At 50.4% G+C, this 23475-nt stretch overlaps 1 protein-coding gene across 1 annotated transcript; it reads left to right on the plus strand.

The window, feature by feature from the left end:
- Nucleotides 1–970: 970 nt before the first annotated feature.
- On the plus strand, nucleotides 971–22101 carry TOM1 (target of myb1 membrane trafficking protein). The gene is made up of 15 exons (XM_021554000.2): nucleotides 971–1096; nucleotides 8623–8707; nucleotides 10454–10532; nucleotides 10699–10848; nucleotides 10961–11095; nucleotides 11336–11482; nucleotides 12439–12555; nucleotides 13032–13165; nucleotides 13804–13837; nucleotides 14374–14482; nucleotides 15481–15601; nucleotides 17958–18033; nucleotides 20178–20237; nucleotides 20563–20599; nucleotides 20700–22101. The coding sequence occupies exons 1-15, from the start codon at nucleotides 1045–1047 to the stop codon at nucleotides 20846–20848; spliced, it is 1485 nt and encodes a 494-aa protein (XP_021409675.2). The 5' UTR covers nucleotides 971–1044; the 3' UTR covers nucleotides 20849–22101.
- The last annotated feature ends 1374 nt before the right edge of the window (nucleotides 22102–23475 follow it).

Genomic DNA, 23475 nt, shown 5'->3' on the forward strand with positions numbered 1-23475 from the left:
TTTCTGGCATGTGCTGTTTTCTGCAACTGTTGTTACTACTTGGTGTTTCTCAGCAAAACACATCCAATCCTAACCCTCCTAAACTCACTCACTTGGCAGGCAAGCTGTTTCCAGCAGCACCAGTCACCCAAATTATCGCTCGGGTTCCTGACTGCTTGGGACCCCCCAGAAGGGAGATGTAGCATGGAGCACTGCAGGTAACACCAGGGCATTTGTCTTCCCTGCCGCCTCACCTCAGTTCAGCCTCATGGCATTCAGGTGACACCAGTACACGGGACTCGAGTGTGTGATGCAGGAAGTCAGGCGTGGCAGCGTTAGAGCGAGATTTGTGCTGGTTATTAACACGTCCCCATTTTCCAGGTATGGGTGTTGGCTGATTGCAGCCTCAGCTTGGGCAGGGCAATTGCTTAGGCCAGGAGCACATCCCAGAACGTGCCAACCACCCTGTGTAGAGTCACGGGATAGTTTGGGTTGGAAGGGACCTTAGATCATTTCCAACACCCCTGCCATAGAGACACCTTCCACAAAAAATTTGCGCAAAGCCCCATCCAACCTGGCCTGGAAGACTTCTAAGGATGGTACATCCACAACTCGGCAATCTGTCCCAGTGCCTCACCACCCTCACAGTAAAGAATTTTTTCCTAAGTCGTACCGGGAGTGTCGGGAGTCCTTCCTACTCCCACTGGGCTATGGAAAACGAAAAACTCATCCCCACGGGCTTTCCAGGGCTTTGGCATCGCTCAGGCTCGCGGGTGCTGTGGACGAGCTCGGCGTGGCTGCAGAAAGCGGCGGAGGCTCTCGGCGGCGGGAGCCCCTCGGTTCCTGCGGCCGGGGCTGCGGGCCAGCAGGACCGGGGACCCGTCGGCCTGCACACACCGCCCTGCCCGGCAGCCGCGGCACGCCTCTCCGCCCGCGGCACGGCGGGGCCGGTCCGGGCGGCGGCCGCTGGCGTCACGGCGGGGCCCGGCGGGCCCGCCCCGGCCGGCGCGGGTCACGTGAGCGGCGGCGGCGGCAGCGTCAGCTGATCGCGGCGCGGCGGCGGCGATGGACTTTCTGCTGGGGAACCCCTTCAGCTCCCCCGTGGGGCAGCGCATCGGTGAGAGCCGCACCCGCGCCCCCCGACCCTCCCCGCGCCCCCGCTCGCCCGTCCGGGCCCGCGCTCCCGGGGGCGTCCGCCGGACCCTTCCTCGGGGAAACGCCGGCCCCCGCCTCCGCGGCGGGACCAGCGGCGCGCTGGCCAATCAGAGGAGAGCTCTGCTCTGACTGACGGGTGCTGCCGACCAATAGCGGGCGCGCAGCCCGAGGCGGCTCCGGCGGGGGCCCCGCCAGCCAATCCGGGCGCGAGGGGGTCTCGGGGGTGGCGGGGTGAAGTTTGCGCGCTTAAAGGGGCCGCGGGCCGGTGGTCCGCGCCACGCCCCCCCGGCACCGCCGAGCCCCGCGATTGGCTTGGAGCCATTCCCGCACGCGCCTCTCCGGGGGCTTCGGGGTGCTGCTGATTGGCTGGGCTCCAGCCAGGGCAGCCTATCGCGTCCGGGCGGGAACGGGGCGCGTGACCCGCGGCGGCGCGAGGGGCGCCGCGAGACCCCGGGGCTGAGGGACGGGGTCAGTGAGGGCTGCGGGGACAGCGGGGCTGAGGGGACAGCGGGGCTGAGGGACGGAGTCAGTGAGGGCTGCGGGGACAGCGGGGCTGCGGGGACAGCGGGGCTGCGGGGACAGCGGGGCTGAGGGACGGGGTCAGTGAGGGCTGCGGGGACAGCGGGGCTGAGGGGACAGCGGGGCTGAGGGGACAGCGGGGCTGAGGGGACAGCGGGGCTGAGGGACGGGGTCAGTGAGGGCTGCGGGGACAGCGGGGCTGAGGGACGGGGTCAGTGAGGGCTGCAGGGACAGCGGGGCTGAGGGGACAGCGGGGCTGAGGGGACAGCGGGGCTGAGGGACGGAGTCAGTGAGGGCTGCGGGGACAGCGGGGCTGAGGGGACAGCGGGGCTGAGGGGACAGCGGGGCTGAGGGGACAGCGGGCCTGAGGGACAGGGTCAGTGAGGGCTGCGGGGACAGCGGGGCTGCGGGACAGCAGCCTCAGGCTGGGCTGCCCTGGGGTATGCAGCTTGCCCAGTCAGAGCAGTGTCCCCTGCCCGAAGGACTCAAGCGCTGGGCAGCTGGGAGTGTTTGCCCGCCCCGAGCTGTGGGACAAGCGGTGCCTGGCAGGGCCATGCCCTGGCTCCTGCAGCACGAGCTGGCTCACAGCATGGAGCACCAGCTCGGGCAATGAACAGCACCCGCCCTGTGTCCTGGCAGGCCCACGGGCACTTGGTGTCCTGCAGTCCCTGTGCTCAGGGCAGTTTGGGGAACGTGGGAGAAGGAGGTGGCCTGAGAAAGGAGAGCAAAGATGCCGCACTTAGAGAGAAGAAGACCGTCAACAGCTGCACTAGTGTCAGAACAGGGCTGCAGTTCATAAAATGCTTAGAATGAAGACTCTCTGTTCTCATGTTGTGTTGCCTGGGGGCCTTGAAGTTATGCTTGAAGGCTGATGCCCATTTAAACTCTCCACTTGTACGTTTATGCAGTTGCTCATTCTTGCTGATCATTGCTTGTCAGACCTTTGCTATTTGCTGTGAACATCTGGTCCCACATTCAGTCTTTTTGGTGTCCTTGCATAGGTGAAGAGGAGGCTGTGCCAGGGATGGAAAGAGTGTAAGCAGCTGCTTTAAGTCATGCTTTTATTATAATGATTTTAGAACCTACCCTAACACTGTCCCAAAGTGTGTCAGGGGTATTGTGATGTGCCACTCTGCTGTTGGGACTGATAGGTGAGATGCATTACAGCCAGGCAGTGGAAGGATCATCAGGGAAAACTGTTATCAAAATCCTCCAGATAATCTTCAACATACCCTCAGAAGAACATCACGTGTTTCATCAGACATTCCAGGAGAAACCATCTCCTGCCCTTTCCTGAATGAATGCTTTTTGTTCCCTCAGTGAGTGTATCAGATATGTCCTTGTGTTTGGGTAGAGGCAATCTGAATGTTGCCTCACAGATCTTTTGGTCAGTTTAGCAACCAGATTGTAAGTGGGTTATACCTTTAGGCTTTGTTTCAATTAAATAAGGAATTCCCAAGCAACAAACCAAGCAGCAAAGAAGAGGAAAAAAGAAAAGATATTTCAAAAGTGTTGTCTGAGAGGAGCTGAGAAGCAGAAGTGTGATACTAGGGAGATCTTACTGACTGGGGGTTGATTTGGGTTATGGGAGTTCAAAGAGGTGGAGGAATTACAGTGTATGAGAAAGGAAGCCTGTGGAGGACTTGAAAGGGGTGTTGATTGAAAATATTACTATTTTCTCCTTTTGAACATTGCCTATCAACATCCTGGGGATGTGGATAAATGCTATCTTCCCTGCTTAATTTGGGATGCAAACATGGCTCCCCCAAACTCGTTTGGTAGGTCTGTGGCAGCTGCGTGTCCAACCCATGAGCCTGATCACAAAACCTGCACAGTGCTATTGCCCTGGGCTGTCTGCAGAAAGATAATGCTGTGCCCTTGTAAATTATTTGGGCAAAGTCATGTATGCTTGATACAGCTTATGAAGTCTAAAATAGCTTTAGATGAAGGCTAAGGGAAAAAAAAGTCCTCTGTGGCCACTGCAGTAACGTTCTCAAATTCCTTCATTAATGTTAATCTAGTAAGACCCATTTATTTTGCTGACTAGGAAAGCAATGCTCAGATAATCTCAGTGATCTGTCACAGAGTGAGTCAGTTGCAGAGGAGTAGGTTTTCTAGTTTCTTACTCACAGTTCTGAGATTTAGTCACAAAAGTTGCCTCTCCTGTTTTTGCACCATGATGTCTCTTCCCAAGTAAGAAGAATACAGACTTGCTTGTTTGGGGGTTTTTGTATTTGTTTCTGTTGTGTGGTGGGTTTTTTTAAACACCAGTGGGAAAATTTTCAAAGAGTGATAAAGCATCATAGTTCAGATTCCCCTCTGAAAAGGGAAATCCACTATGCCTCCATCTAGGATCTAAGAGAAGCTTTTTTCCATTTTCAAAATGGAAAATCTAATTCCAAGGAGGTGAATTGTCTCTGAGGGAGAGAATGGAGAAGAAACCATGAATGCTTTCTCCTCACCCTGGAAGTCTAAAATAACTAGTAATTATAGCAATACCAAAAGGGACAGAGGCAGGTTATTTCAGTGAGTGAGAGCAGTCAAGGGATAGAAGTAACAGTGTAGCATGGAGATGTTTTTTATGGATTGGGGTTATTTTAAGCATGAGGACCAGGAAAAGTTGAGACTGTAAAGAGAAAGCAAGTAAGAAAGGCTCCTGGGTGAGGAAGAGAGGCAGATGCAAAACAATATACCAGAAAAATCCCTACAACCTTTTGGATCCCACTTTGCAGGTGTTCCTGCACCCCTCTGTAGGTCCCTGCAAGGTTGTGCTTCTCAAAAAGGCATTGCCTTGTCTTCTGTGCCTCCTCTGTCTGGAGGAAAAGGGGCAAAGGCAGCAGTTGAAGAGTCACTTGATCCCTGAGAATTTGAGCTGATTCACAGGAAAGGAGCAGGAGTTCAGAGACACACATACCCACACCACTATGTCAGCACAGTCTGTGTCCAAAGCTGTATCTCTGGTCTCTCTAGAATGCACTCTGTCCTCTCAGGCTTTGAGGGAAAGATACAGCTCAATGGTGAAGTCCTGACAGACCTGGTGCTGAAGTTCCCTCAAGAGAAGTAAAAGCATGAAGCTTGTACAGGATGCTGATTTGGGCCTGTGAGTTTGTGAACTGAAGGGAAGTTGGGAGAAGAGACATCTTGCATTGCATTGACCTGAACTGTCTCATGCAATGAACTGCTGATATCTTCAGACGCCTGTTGAAATGGGTGAGAAGGTGCTTGATGGTTTGCTGAGGAACTTAGAGCCAGCAAAAAGCACTGCAGGGAGCACTGTTTGAAGGCTTCACTTGGAGGAGGGGCAGAGCATATCACAGACAAAGGATTTCTGAGCAGCATCCGTCTGGTTGTGGGTGCTTCAAGTCTGGGGTGGGGAGCAAAGGGGACACAGTACCTTCAGTCCCTGGCTTCTGTACTTCCCCACACTTCTGACTGCAGTAGTGGTGTGCTGGTGCAGGGACAGCTGAGTGGGATCCCCAGCTGCACAGTGTGCTCTCCCCTGACACCAGGGCAGAGACAATAACCTTGAAAAGAAGCAAACTTGTCAAATGTACTCATAGCACAAAGCAGTATACAGCTCCTTTGCGCCAGTTATGCCAAGTGTTCGAAGTTCTTTGTTATCTGCTGGTTCCAAATAACTCATCACCTAGCTGCAGTCAGGAGGAGCACATCCAGTGCCATGCAGGAAAAGAGCCGATGCTCTGGTGCAACCCATAGTACAGTCCTATGCAGTTCTGGGTCGATCTGAGCAATTTGTGAGGCAGCAGACTGGAACCCGACAAACCGTAATGCTGTCACACCCGGGGAGCCGGACTGGCTGCCAAAACAATGTGGCTTTGGAGCAGCCCCATGAAGGGCCTCCTGTACATTCAGCAGCAGCTTGGTTTGGGCCTTGGAGGGGGATGGCATTTGCAGGCTTGTGATAACCTCTGCCATTGGAATTCTCTGCTGCAGGTCAGCCTCAGCTGGTAACACACACAAGTAGATGCTGCCTGATGAGCCTCACCAGGCAGCGTGTTGGGCATGTGGCAGTGCCCTGCCTCCTGTGCTTGCTCTTTTTAGGGACTTGTCGCTGTCCCCAGCCATCCCGGGCTCAGATTTCGTGTGGAGCAGACAGCTCATGTGCTAATTACAGCTCATGAAATGGGGCCAGCTACCCTGATCCTTCATGTGACTAATTAGACTTTGTTTCCTTCCCTTCTGCAGGCTTTACAGAAGGGCAAAGTTCAGGATTTTGGAGAAAACTCCATGTCTTACTAGGCTTGGACAGTCCCTTACAGCTTGGAAGAGAGCAAGGAGGATTAGAAGGGCATTAGCTCCAGCTTTCCCAATGCCAGCTAGTCCAGGCCTTACTTTGTCCTGGGTAAACTCAAGCCTTTTGTCCTTGGAATTGCCTCAGGGTCAAATTCCTGTTTTCCATATGCTCTAATACTGCTCTTCCAGCTTTGCATTTTGTGACCCTGTGTTGTGTTTATGGCAACTTTGCTGCTTTCCTGCAGCTCTCCCTTGATGAGTGTATGAACTGGGGTAGTGGTAGCGGGATGGCCACCACATTGTGGGGTAACAGGGGCAGGATGTGTCACTTCTGAGGAAGCCCAGTTTTCCCCTAAATGGCCAGCCAGGTGAAGGAGCATGCATGGTTTATTTACATTCCTTTCTGAAAAGCAAACCTGCTGCTCGACCTTGGCTGGATTGCTGCAGTTGGAGGGAAAGGGTGGTGGGGGGAGCAGGTTACAGGGTGCCACCAAATATTGGGAAGTGAGGAAAGGGTGTTTGCAGATTCATGTTTGTGTACAATGCAAAGGAAGGTTGGAGAGATTTGAACAGCAAGGATTGATGGTTATAAATGCAGGTTTTATTTTGTCCTTTGTTTCTTCTGTAGCTCAGAGCTTCCAAGCAGGCTCAGCCCTGTTCCCAAGTTGTGGCTTTTTCCTTCCATGTGCAGTGAGAAGAGTGGATGTATACTTCACTTTCAGCAGAGCAACTCCTGTGTAGTGGATTTCTGTGATTCATTGCCAGTGGCAGCAAACAGTGCAGGGAAACTTCTGGCTTGTTCAAACCATGATGTGTCATGGGCAGGGGATCTCAGAGGAGGGTGCAAGTGAGGGGAGTTTTGTGACCACATGAGCGAAACCCATCAGACTGACCTGAGCTGAAACCTGGAGCTCTGTACTGTGTGCTGATCCCAAAGGAGCCCCAGTGTAAAGCATCTTCCCTCATGTTACCACAGTTTCCCCATTGACTGGTACATGCCCTGGTGCATCAGACATGCCTATTACCCTGGATGTATTCTCCACCACATCACCCAGTGCAATCCTTCCTCCTGTGCCTCACTGAGGAAGCTTGGATATGCCAGAGATCAGGATTCCTATGTAAAGTTAATACTCAAAGTGAAAAAAATGTACCTGAATTAAGAAGCCTTAAGGTTATTCCAGTACTAGCCAGACCTTTAGAAAGGTGGAAGAGCATCAAGAACAGTCTGCCACTCTCCTTCCCTGTCTGCCCTCTTCCATCTGGCTGTGGCCACAATGTCATCAGCATAATCACTATGTAATCAATGCATTCTGTAGCCAACAGAAAAGGTGGTGGCTGGATTGTGATAAGATGCAGATAGTTTCACACTGTGGTGTGCAATCTGTGGCAGGGACACGTGTATGAAAGGCTGCATTGCACAGTGGTGTGATAGTTCTGTGCCTGACCCTAAACAGGACACGATGGATGTGCTTACCGAGGCAGGAGTTAAAAAAATCTTCCTGTTAGGCCTTATCTCATTACTGTGTGAATGGGCATTTAATTTTATTCCTACACAGGGATCATTAGCTGCTGGGTCAAAAGCAGAAAAAGGCAGCTCTGCAGAGGAAGGACCTCTCAAAAGGGGTAAAGGACCCATAGCAGCAGGGGAGAGCTGCAGATTTTGCAGGGACAGTAGTTTTGAAAATGCAGGCATTTCTGTAAGTACCTTGCTGGGACTGAGCTCTCCTGAAGAGCACCTGGTAAGTGCTAAACAGGTCTGGCCAGTTTTATTTCTCTTGCCCCAGTGCTAAGTCAAGTGTTTTGTAGGATGAGAGAGCTGGAAAGGATGGTTCTTGTCCTCTGCTTGCCATTTGCTGCATCTCTGTCTTTCCCTGTGGTCTCGGGAGTGCCTGGGTCCTTCTGGCCCCACTGGCCATTCTGTCCTGGTGGTGTCCCTGAAGGCATCAGTCAATGGCATGGCTAAGACTGAGACATGGATGATTACAGGGTGGAGACACTGGTGCTCCCAGTAATAGCTGCTCATTTCCCAAATCTCTGCCTTGAATAAATAACATCAAGGCTGACTGAGGAATTCCTAATTAAAGGGGACACAACCAAAGCTGGAACAATATTGCTTTGACTTCAGCCTGCAGTTTGCTTCTGCCCACACTCCCTAGAGGCCAGAAGTTCAGGGGAGAGGTGTAAATGTTAAACAAGAGAATCCCTGTTTTGGTTTTCTATGTTTGCTTGTTTGTTTTTATAGAGCTGGTGTACAAAAAAAAGAGGGGGACTGATTATTTTGTTTCCTTATGTGGTACAAACCAAGAACTGGAACTATTGGCATTAGATCCGTATCAGTGTGAGCAGGCTTTGAACTCACTGTTTCTGGTCTTGCAGTAACAAAGCAAATAAGCCCTGTTTCCCTTAGCTATGGATCTGAAGTCATGCTGAGCCTTTTCCTTTTGTGTGCAGGACACCAGAGATCACAGAGTGTCTTTGTGTGTCAGCAGCATTGGTGGCATGGGTGAAGCTGGGCACCCACCATTCCAGCAGCATGCTCTGCCATGGTGACACCTAGTGGGGAGCACTTGGTGACCCAGAATTTGCATATGGATTGCATGTGGCAGCCAGGTAATGGCAGCCAGGGAGAAGCAGGAGAGCTCAGTCCCAGTAAGCTTGTGAGAGCTTGACTTACAAGTGCCAGGGCTGCTCTTAACCTTGGTTTCTGTTTTCCAGAGAGAGCTACTGATGGGTCCCTGCGGAGTGAGGACTGGGCTCTCAACATGGAGATCTGTGACATCATTAACGAGACTGAAGAAGGGTAAGAGAGTTGGCAAGGGCCTATATCCAGTGGCAGGTCCCTGCATTCCCTGTAACAGCACATCCCTAGGCTGCAGTAGTAGCGTGTACTGGTGGAGGTAATAAGCTAGGCTTCCCAGCAATCCTTGAGATAAGACTCTGCTAGGAGACCTAGAGACATAGTAAAGCTGTCAGAGCATTTATTAGATGCTTCTATATAATCTTGGTGAGCGCTAGGAGCCATTCAAACAGGCCTTCAGGGTCCCCAGACAACCCTCTGTTCAAGCCAGGCTGCCTCCCATCTCCAGAAGGCATATTTGCATTTCTTCCACTTTGATTTATTCCCCCTTCATACCCTTCGCTCTCTTCTCTGGGAAATTAAGAATCTAAAGGCTGGTGACTGAGAAGAGGGGAAATTCTCAGGCTGCTATTCAGTCCTCTTACTGTGCCAGTCTTTCTTGGGTTTCTTCTCAGGTATTTTCATGTACAGTCACTCAAAAACACACAAAGTGGGTGGGGGAGCTCTTGTCTCCCTTTCCCTGCAGGGAGATGTTCATCAATCTGCCAGACTTGCTAACTCAGGAGCTGGGGATTTGCCAGTGAATTCAAGGGAGAATGCTCCTTCTCACAGTGGAGATGTCAAGAGCAGCATGTAAAAAAGAAGGTGCTACATGGAATAAAACATGTAGGTTTCACTCCTGCTGTCCTACCCCACAGTCATGTTGACAGAGGATTAGCAAGCTCAGTTTTCAGCTTCATAGTTGTATGAAACAAAGTCAAACACCTCTACTTACAGATCTGTCACCACTCCTTTTCCACTATCCCCACGGTGCAAATATGCTGTCTCTGTCCACACTTCTCAGGCCTGACCTGTGGCCCCTTTTTTCAGGTCTGGACACCTGATAACACAGCTGGACAGGCTCTCCCATTGCCCTGCTAATGCCCATCCATTGACACCATGCTGCCCCACAGGCCAATACACTTCTGCCCTCCTCACTGCCTCAGTGTCTCCATCCCACTTTTCTCCTCCAGCACCACTGCTCTTCCAGCTCAGCTTCTCTTCCTGTGCTCTGCATCTGGTTAATTTGTGCCCTCTTAAGACCACAGTGGTCTGAGACCATGGTGTTTCCCTCTGAGAATTGTTAATGAGGCCCTGCTAGGCTGTTGGTCTCTTACCCACCTGCCCCATGCAAGCAAGATTTTGACAATGTGTCTCCCCTGCAGGTTTTGAGCCTCCTTCTCTGCAGGGAAATGTTAAACAGCTCCTCTTTGAGTAACACAGGAATTGCTGCATCTTGGTCTCTCCTTCCTGTTTCTAACCCATGCTAAGCTTTTCTGTGATCTCCACCTCTTCAGTCTCTCTGCCGTGGGATTTTGCTCTACCCCCCAGGAGTGTGTTTCTAGCATTGTTTTTACTCTGTTCTCAAAGTGATGTTTGCAACACCTTGAGCTGTTGAAGACATCAGCACAGAGGCCTCTAATTTCAGTAACAGCACTCAGGGACATGGCTTAATGGTGGACTTTGCAGTGTTAGGTTTATGGTTGGACTCAATGACTCTAAAAGGTCTTTTCTAGCTGAAATGGTTCTATGGTCAGCCAACCCCACTCCTCTTGTAGAATCACAAGCAAAAGCTCCTTTACCAGTCACTGCTTCAAGCCATCCTGAAAACATGGTGAGGAGGGACACAGAGTATGAGGCATCCAGAGCCTGTGGCTGTTTTGCTTTGCCTCAACCTTCTGATCTTTCTTCATCTCATTTCTCCTTCAGGCCCAAAGATGCATTCCGAGCCATTAAGAAGAGAATTGTAGGGAATAAGAACTTCCATGAAGTTATGCTGGCTTTGACGGTGAGCGGTCAGGGCTCTTTCCCTGCTCTGTGATTACCCTGCTTTAAAGCTGAGTGCTGAACACAAGTCTTAGCACACATGTTGAACAGACACGTGTACCTAAAGCCAACAAGGCTAACACATGAGGGTAGAAAAGGCTACAGCTATTGCTTTATTGCCTTTGAAGGTCCTGGAGACTTGTGTCAAGAACTGTGGCCATCGCTTCCACGTCCTTGTGTCCAGCCAGGACTTTGTAGAAGGTGTCCTGGTGAGAACAATCCTGCCAAAGAACAATCCACCTGCCATAGTGCATGACAAGGTGCTGACCCTCATCCAGGTGAGCCAAGAAGCATAAGCATTTGCACCAGTCCAGACAGTGTGTGTCTTTAGGTGTTTGTACAGAAGGCTGTTGTATGTGGTGATGGGCTGTACTGTCTCCTTCTCCCCAGTCCTGGGCGGACGCCTTCCGCAGCTCTCCATACTTGACTGGTGTCGTTGCTGTCTATGAAGACCTGAGACGGAAGGGTTTGGAGTTTCCCATGACTGATCTGGACATGCTGTCACCTATCCACACACCACAGAGGGTATGGGAGCATTGCTGAAGAGAAGAATGTTGGGCAGCTGCCGTTCTGGAGCAATGATGGGATTTTAGGAACTCTGCCTTGAATTTAGAGGGTTTTGGGTGGTGAGAAGCTCCAGGACAGCCAAGAGCTGTTGGAACCAGATGGGGAACTGCCATCAATATTTCTCCTCTAGTTGCACTGCCCTGTCAAGTGTGTGTGTCTAACATCTCCTTCTCTCTGTCACTTTCCCCACCTTTGTAGACTGTGTATAGCTCCAACTCTCAATCTGGACAGAACTCACCTGCAGTCAACTCCCCTCAGCAGATGGAGTCCATCCTCCACCCTGTCACCCTGCCCCCCGGGAGGGCCATGTCCAGCGACGCGCCCATCACCCCCACACCAGAGCAGGTGAGTTGGACACAAGTCTCAGGATGTTGCTGACTCTTCCTGTGTTTGAAGCTATTTCACAAATACTGTTCTGGGACTGCAGTACTGGTCCTGCCCCAGCCTCTGTCTTCTAGGAGCTGTTTCTCTAAAACACAGTCCTTCAGAGCTCCCCAGAGCTCCCTTGTGGTTACAGTGATGAGCTGGGATACTGCAACCATGGAGTGGTTATGTTTCCCTAAAATAGGGCTGCTTGCAGGTAGAGGGGAGTGGGGAGCTGAGACATGATGCCTCCTTATCATCTTTGTTTATCTTGCATCACTGCTTACTTTATATGAATCAACCCTGTCTGGCTATGTGGTTTCCAAAGTCTAGGGCTTCCTCACTTGTTTCCCCATCCTCTCTTCTCCTTCCTCACCCTGACTTCGTATGACACCATGTTCAGCACCAAACCTCCAGCTGTCAGTATTTTGCATTCCCTTGCAAAACAAAGGGTAGAATCTGTTCTAAAGAGGCTCATTAGCAGCTTGTAAACCAGAGGACTAAAGCTTCAACTGCACACTTAACTGTGGCTCTCCTGTTGAATGGGAATAAATTGCTTTCCCCTCTCTTACACCCTTTTGGAAATTAAACAATTTAAATGGCTACCATATGGGATCTGTTAGCTGAGGAGAGATTTGAATCATACCAGCAGCCTGTGCTGGCTGTTAAAAATCAAGGCTAGACTAGTGGCCAAGATCCCAGATGAGGGCCTGGCATCTGCTACCAGCAAATGAATTTGATGGTAAGTAATGGAGGGGTTTCCTGCGGGGAGCTCCTGAGAGCTAAAATGAGTGGTGACAAATGAACTCCCCAGTGTCTGTTCCTCCAGCTCTGTGAACAGGCATGCACACGTGGTGCCATTCCCTGCCATTCAGAGCTACCTCAGCTATGTCCCCACCTTCCCCTGGCAGAGTTGTCACTTCACTTCGCTTTTGCAGATCGGGAAGCTGCGCAGTGAGCTGGAAGTGGTGAATGGGAACACAAAGGTGATGTCAGAGATGTTGACAGAGCTGGTGCCATCCCAGGCCGAGCCTTCTGACCTGGAGCTGCTGCAAGTAAGGAACACTGGGCAGGGTAGAGGGCTGGCACATGCAGCATAATTTAGCTATGACTTGATGGACCGAGGCCCAATGCATGCCAGGCGTGGGGAACAACTGGACAGTTTAGTGTGGGGCTTATCAGGGAGTGAAGGCATAAGGGAGACACAGGAATGTAGAGTTACAATGGGGGATGAAAATCACATTACCAAGGCTGGAATTATCTCACAAGGGAACTTGTAGTCTCCAAGGGCCTTTCTTTCTGGGTGATGTGTTACACAAAAAGCATACAATTATTCCACGTAAAGCTCAGACTCAATTTACCTCTCACACCAATATTTGTTGCCCATCAACAGTTTCTGATAGATCCCAGTAGCCTCTGGAGTCTGTGTTCCAGTCAGAATTCCAAATTTGTGAGTGCTCAGATGTAGTGTGGCCTTTGTGGGTCACACTATGTGACTTTCCCCACCTGTGACTTGCCCTGCTTTGAACAGGAGCTGAATCGGACATGCAGAGCCATGCAGCAGCGAGTCCTGGAGCTGATTCCCCGTGTCCTCCATGAGCAACTCACTGAGGAGCTGCTCCTCATCAATGACAACCTCAATAACGTGTTTCTGCGCCATGAAAGGTACCTCTCTCCTTCCCTCTCTTCCCTGCTCTCCCACAAGACTCTACTGCCCTTGAGGGCTGGCCCACCCTTTTGATCTGCCCAAGAGTATAATATTCGAGATGTATCAGTCTGTATCATCCATCTTTGAGAACAAAGCCTGTTCTCAGTTTTTGCTGACTAATTCGTGTCCCTTCAAAGCTGCTGTGTAAGTTCCTAATGGTTATAAAGATGTCCCTGTGGCATAACCCAAAAGAAGGAGGCAACAGCATGGAAAGAGCTGGTTTTCTAGCTCTGAGGTCAGATGGGGACAGAAAGAAATTACCCAGATGGGATTAGCACTACTTTTTTTTCTTCCATTTCAACAAACACATCTTTGCTAGCTCATCCCCAGATGAACTGTAAGGAGAGCTGTTGGTTATGAGTAACTGTGGAATTGTGGAACGAATAACTGAGAAGCTTTCTTACACCACCTCTCAGGAAACATCAACTCTATGGGTCTTGCTGGGGACTTGAGGGGAAATTGGGCCCTGAGCCATAGTTCCCTTTTCCTAGTGGGTAGGAAAGGGCAGACTGTGCCAAGTCTTATAAAAAAATCTCTTGGGCTGTGGCTGAATGGGCCCACACTGCTGAAATGCCTCCTGTCACTTTTCTTGCAGGTTCGAGCGACTTCGGACAGGACAGCCTGTTAAGGTAACTCAGAGCAAGTGCCCCTCTGTGCAGCTTGGTTTGCATCCTGCAGGTCCAGAAGTGCCCTGCTGGCTTGGAGGGAGGTTCAGTCTGCCCCACTTAGGCAGACTTGGGCTTTGCTGTCCCAGCAAAGCTGCACCAGAGCACCTGGTATGTGGGACACCCCATTTCTCACTGCAAACCTCTCCTGCCCTGCCCAAAGCAAGAGCAGAGCAGCAGCAGTTATGGTTATTGAATAGTGAGATGCCAATTCCCATATGAGCCTACTCTGAGCACCTCCCTGTCCTCTGAATCAGCATCCACCCTACTTACTGACATCCAGCAGAGCTGGGAGGCTGGCTACCCAGGCATATGCTGCCCTGGGGACACTATTGCTAGCCAGTTCTCTGAACACTGCCCCTCTTCTCCCTCTTCACAGCTGATATCTTTCAATGGGTGCAGAAGGGCTTTCCTCTCCAGTATCAATGATCTAGGATTGTAGGGTCAGGGTATTCAAGCTTCAGAAACTCTCCACCATATTCTTTTTTCTTCTTCCAAAGGCACCAAATGAGGCAGAGAACAGCTTGATTGACCTGGGACCCAATGCTCCTTCAGCACTGAAACAGCCTGAAGTCACCAGCAACCTTTCCTCTCAGCTGGCTGGAATGAGTGTGTTGCTATATGGTTTTCCCTTCAGTCTTTTTCCTGGGCTGCTTTGAAAATCCTTTCCTGCCCAAATTTATCTCCCAAAATTATTTTGTCAGATTCCTAGAATAACCTAGAGAAATGTCATGTGTTTTCAACTAATAAACTCATGAATAAACTTGTATATGCCCCAAGGCACTCAAGCATATGTCTTGGCATCCTCACCTCACATAGTGCAGGAGTGGCCATGACTTAAGAAGGACTTCAGCATTAGTCTGTGGCTAAGGACCTGGCCTTCCAGCAGGATTGGGGATAAAGTTGCTCCCTCTGCAATGCCTGGTAACATTGCCTAGTTGCCTCTCTTGTTGTGTGATGTCAGGCTCACCACTGAGGTCTGGGAGAAGCAGAGCAGCTGAAGCTGTGCTGCAAAGGCAGCCATGAGCATCTTGTGCCCAGGACCCAGGATTTGACAGGTTGTTTACTCAAAAAACCTGAGGGTCTTGGGAGTTCTTCAAGACATACCAACAGCCTATGTGACACTGCCTGGATGCAGTTGCAGAAAATTTGCAGCAGACTGTTTTTACAGACAAGCCAGCTGAGATATTTTTCAAGTCAAGTGTTTTTTGGATGACACCTGAGTCATGAAAATCCACTCATCTGTCTCAGAGGTGCTTGCCCAGAAGCACAGGTTATTTTCTTTCAGAGGTTATGGAGCAATTCCCTCCAGAGTTGTCTAAGATGGTCAGGAACATCTAACCTTCAGCATCAGTAAATTGATGCTGCTGCTTCTGTTGAAACTGAGCCAGAAATATCTACTGAGTGGGCAAAGAAACATCTTCTGTTACTTCACTCACGACTGCACACATGCACAGACTGAGCTGTAGCTGAGGAGCAGGATGGAGGGGTGGGCCTAGAGTATTGTAGCCTGTTCTCATGACAGTTTTCCATCCAGCACTCTCCAAGCCCACAGTCCTCAATTTACTGTGCTGTGCTGCCTGCTCACCCTGCTCTCTCTCCCACAGACCTGGGCTCAAGCAGCGTAAGTGCAGGGCTGCACTCCCTCGACACTTCTGGCAAGCTGGAAGAAGACTTTGACATGTTTGCCCTGACCCGTGGCAGCTCACTGGCTGAGCAGCGGAAAGGGTGAGTGGAGCAGCTCGCTCTGTCCTGTTCTGCCTTCTTGCAAAGGATGCGGGCTCAGGGAAAATGAGGCCACACCTCGACCAGCAGCAGTTCCTGGGAGACAGCAGGATGAAACAAAACTGCACTCTTCACATGCACAGTGTTTGTAGGATGAGCTCTGTGCTCCCAGTCCTTCTTCCTGCGCCATCATCTCCCCTTCATGGTGTCCTCTGGGTATGGGGAGAAGGAATTGGTCTCCCGCATGTTCTGGGAGATTCAGTGTCTGGGGATGAAGGTGTGAAGTGGGACTGGCTCAGTTTTCTTGCCTGCCTCTGAACTCATGTGTCCTGACTGGGGTGATGCTGAATTTGAGAATTGCTGAGTACTGATTCAGCCTAACAGACAGAGTATTGAGTGCAGGAGTGCAGGAAGAGTGCAGTCAGTTGTGGCTTGCAAGAGGGCACTGTTCTGTGCCTCAGCTTCCCTGTTGCCAAGTGGGACCGATGTTTCTTCCTCCATGGTGCGGTTGAGACCTCCTAGTGTAAAGCACTAAGAGCTGGGTCTCCATAGTACTGGCTGAACTGAAGAGGCCTTCTCCACTGCAGAGTGGATTCCTGAATCCTTTTTCTGGAGGAGCTGGCAAGAACTGTGCTGACCGTATCCCCTGGGTTTAGAGTCTGTGACTGATCTCATGCTGCTTTGCCTGGTAGAGCCATTCACTGCTCTCCATAGAGTCCCAGGCAGTAGAGCCACAGGCCCATCACTGCCTCGGGCTCTCCAAGGCCTGTGTTCCTGCACTCCTGCAGCCACTGGAGTGCCTTGTTCTGCAGGTGGCCAGTAGCTAGTTAAGATATATGTGTCAAGTTGATGTCTCCTTCCATTCCTCTGCCTCAGACTGTTTCTGGTAAATGTGGTGGGGAAACCCATGGCCCACACATGACTTCACATGTTTTGTCCCTGGGTTTCCCCACTGCTTTTAGTGTGGGTTGTGCTGCCTGAGGACAGAGGCAGTCCAGCACAAAAACAGTTGTATCAACAGCACCCAGTCTGGGGCTGAAACCAGAGCCGCTGGTATGTGCTCAGTCCTGGAGTTCTGGACAGAGGTGGAATTGTATCCTCTCTGCTGTAGCAGTCCCTAACAGGCTGAGGCTTATGATCTCTGCACAAGTAACAAGACATCTTCTATTTATTCCTCACTGCCCTTCGTCTGCCTGCACTTGCACTCCTGCCAGGTAACCTCTAGTGGCTCGGGCTTCACATTTCACTGAGAGCAGAGGCTCCCTCCACTTGAACAGACTCATTGCTCTACAGCTCCCAAACAGGATGTGCTGGTAGAGCCTCTGAGATTTGTTTCTGACCCCCATGCTTCATGTGTGTCTCAGTGAGGCAGTGCTTAAAGCACTTCAAGCCTTTTCTGCCATTCTTCCTCATCAGTGGCATGATAGCAGCACTGTACTTCATCCTGGATGCCATTGTGCACAGCGGCCCCTTCACTGATGAGCATTTCTTTGAGAAGTTTGAGCGGCGGTGGCCCAAGCCCCTGGCCCCCAACAAAAACAGCTCTACTTGATGGTCTGCTGGATCTGTGGGATTGGGCCTGGGAGCAGCTGGAGAGGAAACTTGTGAAGAGTTTCTGTGAAAGGCTTCATTTTCCTAGCATGGAGAGTTTTCCTAGCATGGAGAGTTTTCCCTCGGCATGGATCAAATGGTGATGTGTGGCATTATCATCTGTGGTAACAGCCTAGAGGGACACAGGATTGGGATGAGGGAAATTATGGGTGAGACATGTCTGTGTGTGGAAAGAGGTTGCTGTAATGGTGCATTTGGAAACCTAGAAGCAACACTAAGCTCCTCTGATCATCCAGTCTCACCTATGGCCAGCATAGGCCAGTGAGCCTCTGCCACCATCACTTCTTGTGTGGTATTAGTTAAAGAGATGTTTTTGAGCTGTTTGTGTCTGTGACTATGTAGGTGAGAGCTTGTTGGTCAAATCCTTTTTAAAATATCTGTAATATTCTGGTCAGTCTGTGTTAGTTTTCAGTCTTTATAGTCCACCCCAAATAAGGTGAGTGTTGTGGTTAATGCACCTATCTCTGTAAGTCTGTGTCCTAGTTTTCATATAAGTCCTTGTCATCCTTCTGTCACTGTGCCAGGGCTGTCCTGTTGTATCCCACAATGTTCCAGTGAGTAGATCAGTCTGTTTTGTGGTGGGCTACACTTTTAATAAAGGCTCTGCACAGCTTTCTAGAAGCTCTTGGTAGCAGAATGACAAGGCATGGAAAGTTGTTCAGTCAGAAGAACTGAACATGTGTTTAAGAGTTCCTGCTCTTCATTCTCAGGCATCTCATCAGCCTCTTGTCTCTCTTTCTCCTTCCAGGGTAAAATATGAAGACCCCCAAGCCACCAAAGGCCTTGCTGGTGCCCTGGATGCCCGGCAGCAGAACACGGGAGCGGTAAGTGGCCACAGCTTTTCCTGCGTCACCAGGAATGGGAGTAACCTCCTGGCTCACCAAGGCAGTAAGGGTGCTGTCTGTTGGGAAAAAGTCAAGTGATGATAACTCCCAGTCTCCACCAACCTGCATTTCCTAGCTGGGCTGCATACCTCATTCTTTAAAGCCCTGAGGTAAGGAGCTGTGAAAAGTCTGGGGTTGCCTCAGACAGTTGAAGGATGTCCCTCTCCAGGGGAATTTCCACCTGGAAATGTATGTTTTATTCCTTTTCAGCAAATTTGCAAGTCCAGTCACCTTCTCTCTGCAGTCAGAGAAGTAGGCCACCAGTATTAGTATATTCTTTCCCTCACCTTAACCCCGCTGCCTCCCCTCTCCCTCACACTGCAATGCAGACTCTCTGTCATCCAGGGGGAGTCTGGTGCCTCTAGTGATGGAGCCCAGCTGACAAAGTGGATGATGCGTCAAGGAATGGTGAGATCTGAGGTCATGGAGGGTCAGCAGGGAGGGAGGAGGCTGGGGCTGCTGAAACAGAAGTGTCACTGGCACAGCACATGAGGATGCACAGCAGACATCAGCATATACTGCTAACTGAATTGGAGCAGCCCTGGGCTGGGCCAGTAGTGGAGACTAGGCTTGGGAAGGAAGCAGGCAGTGTGCCAGTCCTTCCTCAAGTAAACATAGGTGTAGGAAAAAATCCTAGGCGCTCTGAAGCCAAGAGAGCATGTGCCACTCTGAGCTAGAGGATGGCCTGTTTTGGGGTGGGTGTCTGAGACAGAGGCAATAGCTGGTGGCATCATGAGGGCAGCTGCTGCGAAACATTCTCCTTGCAGTCTCTCCTCCTTAACATGAGGTGCCTCATTTGAAGGAAAACACATTCTGACTTTAACCCTGTTGAGAGCCTCCTCCTGTAGCTAGTGATTGAGCTTTCAAGCATTTGAATTTGGTCTCTTGGCAGCAGGAATTCCTGCAATTACATTCCTTCAGGCACAGAGGCTTTGACAGCTCCTGGGTCTGAAGCTTGTTAGCCTGTAATGGGCACAGCCCAGGGTGATGTCTGCTCTAGGAAGTTTCCCCACATGCTGTACAGTTGGCTTGAATGCACTTCTACCCCAGAGAGATCATCTCTGGGCAGGCAAAGCCAGTTTGCTTTGAAACTTCCCTAATCTCACACATCCTCTTCTGTTCCCATTCATCCATCTGCCAGCTGTGATAACTATCTGTGCTTGCTCCCTGGTTTGAGGAAATCTGCCTGTCTTTGGTACGAAGGTGTTGCTCTTTTTCTTGGTCTTGGTGTTTTTCTGAGAGCAAGGGAGCTATATATATTAGAAAACTAATAAATAAGTTCCCACAAATACTCTCTCATTCTTCTGCTTGGGGAGCCTCTTCCAAGGCCGCTTCTTGCTCAGCTTTGTTCAGGAGTTCATGACTGGAGAAAAGAATCTGGGGTTTTGAATCAGACTTTGTTTCTTTCAAGGTATCTCTGTCCACTAGGAATATGTCTCTTTGATGTTTAAATTGATCAGGACCATGAATTCTTCTGAGCTAGCCTCATCCCCAAGTAAAGTTTAATTGTAGATGACTTCCTCTTTGATGGGTGTGTTTCAGTAGTTTAGTGTGCTATCAAATCCTGCTGTGCCCCATGATTATACCAGGGAATCAGTTCTTGGCAGGTGTCTTTCCCCCTTAGTGTGCTGTCAGACCTGGCACCTCCAATATCTTCAGCACTGCAGACTTTGACATCAGACTGTCACTGGTTTGTAGAGAGAGAAGGTGTAGAGAAATGCACATCTCTTGTTCTCTGGCTGCCTACACAAGCAGCCAACCTCCACCTAGTGGGTCCTCATCAAAAAGCAAAGTCTAGTCCAGTCCTAATATCCCAAAGCCTGCCACCAAACCACAGATGCTTTTAATGGCATGTATCCTGAAAATTGCGTGTCTGGGCATGGATGGACAGAGGAAGCAGGTAAGCAATGGCACTGGTAGCTGGGAAAGCTTTGCAGTGGCACTGGCTGGATTTGGATGGGCCTGAGCTGACTGAACAGTAGAGCAAGAGCCTGAGCTTCTGAGTTGGGCTTTCTTTTTGCATAGTGGATTCACTGGAACATCCTCTATTTTCTTGGCCTCACTGGACTTTTTTTCTGTCGCAGGTACCAGTTCCTCAAGCCAATTTCATGGAAGACATAGAAAAGTGGCTCTCCACTGATGTGGTAAGTGAGGGCCTGCCTTCTTGGAGCCAGCAGTCCTGCTGGAGTTGTCTGTGGGGCTGGACTTCAGTCAGTGTATAACAGCACTGGCACAGACTGGGAGGGACCAGGGAAGGAAAAGCCAGGGATACAGGCTTTGGGGTACCACAACAGTATCATCAGCCTTCTGAAAGCCATAACTAATGAACTGAGGCTCAGGGCGCCTCCAGCATGTCTGTACTGTGGAAATGGGGGGAACGCTGTCCTGTCTCTCCGTGTGTAAAGAATCCCATCTGTGATATGCCTTTGCCTACCTTTGCCTAACCACGCCCTTCTCCTTCTTTGCTAGGGAGAATCAGAGGATCCAAAAGGTGTCACCAGTGAAGGTGAGATGTACCAGCCACCTCTTGTCTTTAATTGGTCCTGGCAGCACCTTGGCTCTTCCACAAACTCTTTGCTAATGTTCTGCTCTTCTCTTGCCCTCAGAGTTTGACAAATTTCTGGAAGAGCGAGCAAAAGTTGCAGACCGCCTCCCCACTTTGTCCAGCTCCTCAGCAGGGACATCTCTGTCCCCTCCTGCTGCCAGCCATCATCGGAAGCAAGCAAAGGAAGATGATGCTATGTTTGCCTTGTGAATGCTATGGACCGGTGTGCTGTGGAGCAAGAGGCTGTGTGTGCTGTTTTGCTTGCCTCCAACCAGGGGCCAGCAGAGGAAGGACTCTGTTCCCTTCCTCTATTCTCTTCCTGTTTTACCTTTGAGTTGTTTTTATTTTTAAGCTGCTTTCAGACTTCAGATAATCCTTGTTGTGTTTAGGAATATCATACAATAGACTTGTAAAGGGGGTTTCAAAGCTGCTAGAGAATGTGGGAGTTCAGTGGGCTTTTCTTTTTATGGTACAGTGTGGGCAAAGCAGAAGCAGCTCTGGAAGAAGGTCCCCCATCCTACTCTCCAGTGAGGTAGTTAGAGATCTTGCCCAAGAAACAGAAGAGGCTGCAGTCTGCTGCTGAAATAATTCCTGCCTGCCTCTTTCCTCACCCCTCCCCTTGAATGTATCTCCAGCTCTCTGCCTGCCAGTGTTAGACTGGAAAGCACAGGGATGTGAAGCATTACTGGTAGCTGAGGAGGAACACTAATGGTAGAGGGACCCTGTTGCTCTAATCTCTCTTGCACAAGTGCTTGTGGTAGGCAACACCTTCCAGCTCACATCCCCTTCTCTTCCTCTTCCTCACCTCTCCTTCCCCATCAGTTTATCCAGAATCCTACCCACAGCCCAGACGTTTCCATTGCACGACAGCCAGTCCAAGCCCTTGGCAGCACACAGGACTACAAGCAGTACCCCAGGCTGAAGGGGCTGTCTCCCACAGGGTAAGATGTGCCTTCAGCAAACTATTTGCAGTTAATTTAATTCTCCATTATCCTACTTTTCTCCCAGCATGATCCTCTGTCACTTCCACTGATGCCTTCCACCACATCGTGCCGTGGTGTGGGGAGTCTCTCAGAGCCAGGCCAATGCTACAGATTCCCTCAGGCTGGCTGTGTGTGCCAGGGTCACAGAGCTGCATCCCCCTAAAGCAGGAGGCCCTTCCATCGGCACTCTTACACCACTGCAACATGCTGTTGCTGCTGAAGCTTGTTCAGCTGGTGAGCACAGAGGGGAAGCGAGACATCAGTCATCTCATGCCAGTAGAACAGCCCTGCAGCAGCCAGAAGCTCCTCTGCACATGGGGAGAAAAACCCTTCAGAGCAAACTGCACATGCTGCCCATTTGTAAATGAACGGCAGGGAGGAGGGTGCCAAGCTCAGGGCTCCTGCTCTTGGGATTTCTTGTTGAGCATGGGAGAGTTGTCCTTTTTTACTGCACATTAAAGGAGCAAAGACTTAAGCCTCCCTTGAAGATATGGTGTGTACTATCAGTGCTGGTGTGGGGAGGGTAGGATGCTGTGGGGAGAAGAGGGATGAAACATGCAGCCACATTTGCTTTCCATGAAAAGGCAAGGGCACTGGTGCTGAGAGGAGAACAGCATGAGGGCTGAGGGTGCTGGGAGCCAAGTCAGGTGCTCCTTGCTTTTTACTACAGTCTTGTGGGGAGGTGATTACAGGCCATCTCAACATAGCAAGAGAGTGAGCTACCTCCTCTCCTTTCCCTGTCTGTCTTGTGACCAGATCTGAATACCCACCTTGAAACCCAGACCACTTATAAAGACATGCATGAAATACAGTTGCTACTAAAGGGCTCTCTGGTATCCACAGGATATCCTCAGTTGCCCCAATACCATTTCTCCAGAGTCCAGCTGAGTGGGAGCTGTGAGAGGCATTCTTGAAAGGAAACTGAGTGGATTTGAAAATGTCATCTGAAGAAAGGCAAAAGGGCCAAGTGGCTGAGCTTCCCCTGCTGGAGCACGTGCAGGAGAGGAAGCAAGAGCAGGGTCATGATGGAACACAGGCTTGTTTTGTAACTGTGGGACCAGAAGGGCCTCCAGAACAAGCAAGGCCATATCCTCTGGCCAGCTCCTGGCCTCGGGCTACCTGCCTCACCTGGGAAGGAAGGGCTTCTGGTGCCTCATCAGCATTTGTGGACATTACCAGCCTGTTCACACTGGTGATGCTTTAACACTGGTTCATGCCTCAGCTGGCACTTAAAGTTCTCAGTGCCTCCAGCTCCCTCAGAGCACTGCCTACAAATTCCCTGAAAGGAGAAATAAAGACATCATGAGTGAAGAATATCCTGAGTATGGGGAGTTCAGACTTCTCCTTACTGCCTCTGGGATGCCCTGAGGTCACCTCAGGATAAAGACCCCATCTTCACCCTCACATTGTTTTTAATTCCCCAAGCAGCCAGCACAGGACCTGGCAAAGACAAGAGGGAGCTGTCCCCAAGGAAGACTTGAGTGCAGCAGAAATGAGTTGCTGCTATTTTCATCAAGGGACAAACAGATGGAAAGCATTTTTGGTGTCTGCCAAGTGAGGTCAGTTTGAATCGATGGCCAGCAGGTGAAAGTTCAGAGAACTGCTTGTGACTTCCAGGATGAGCCTGTCCCCTCTCAACCGTGCAGCCAGGATGGTGCTCAGTGCTTTTCACTGAGATTTATCCAACAGTGACAAGGTATCTCTTTTTCAAGTAACTGAAAATATGAAGAATGGGGATGAAGGCATGGAAAGATTCCAAACTAGTACTGTCATACTTGTTATAGATTTTACCAGTAATAGCTTGAATAATTTTGCAAATTTTCTTTTGAGAAGGAACTTGGGTGGGGGGAAAAA

The sequence above is a fragment of the Lonchura striata genome, chromosome 5, assembly GCF_046129695.1.
Source record: "Lonchura striata isolate bLonStr1 chromosome 5, bLonStr1.mat, whole genome shotgun sequence".
Lineage (NCBI taxonomy): Eukaryota > Metazoa > Chordata > Aves > Passeriformes > Estrildidae > Lonchura > Lonchura striata.

Excerpts from the sequence above, each read along its gene's own strand:
- TOM1 (XM_021554000.2), top strand. The coding sequence starts at position 1,045 with ATGGACTTTCTGCTGGGGAACCCCTTCAGCTCCCCCGTGGGGCAGCGC. Across the intron at positions 12,556-13,031 it reads CTGACCTGGAGCTGCTGCAA|GAGCTGAATCGGACATGCAG; the intron begins GTAAGGAACACT and ends TGCTTTGAACAG. Across the intron at positions 18,034-20,177 it reads GGCAGCAGAACACGGGAGCG|GTACCAGTTCCTCAAGCCAA; the intron begins GTAAGTGGCCAC and ends TTTCTGTCGCAG.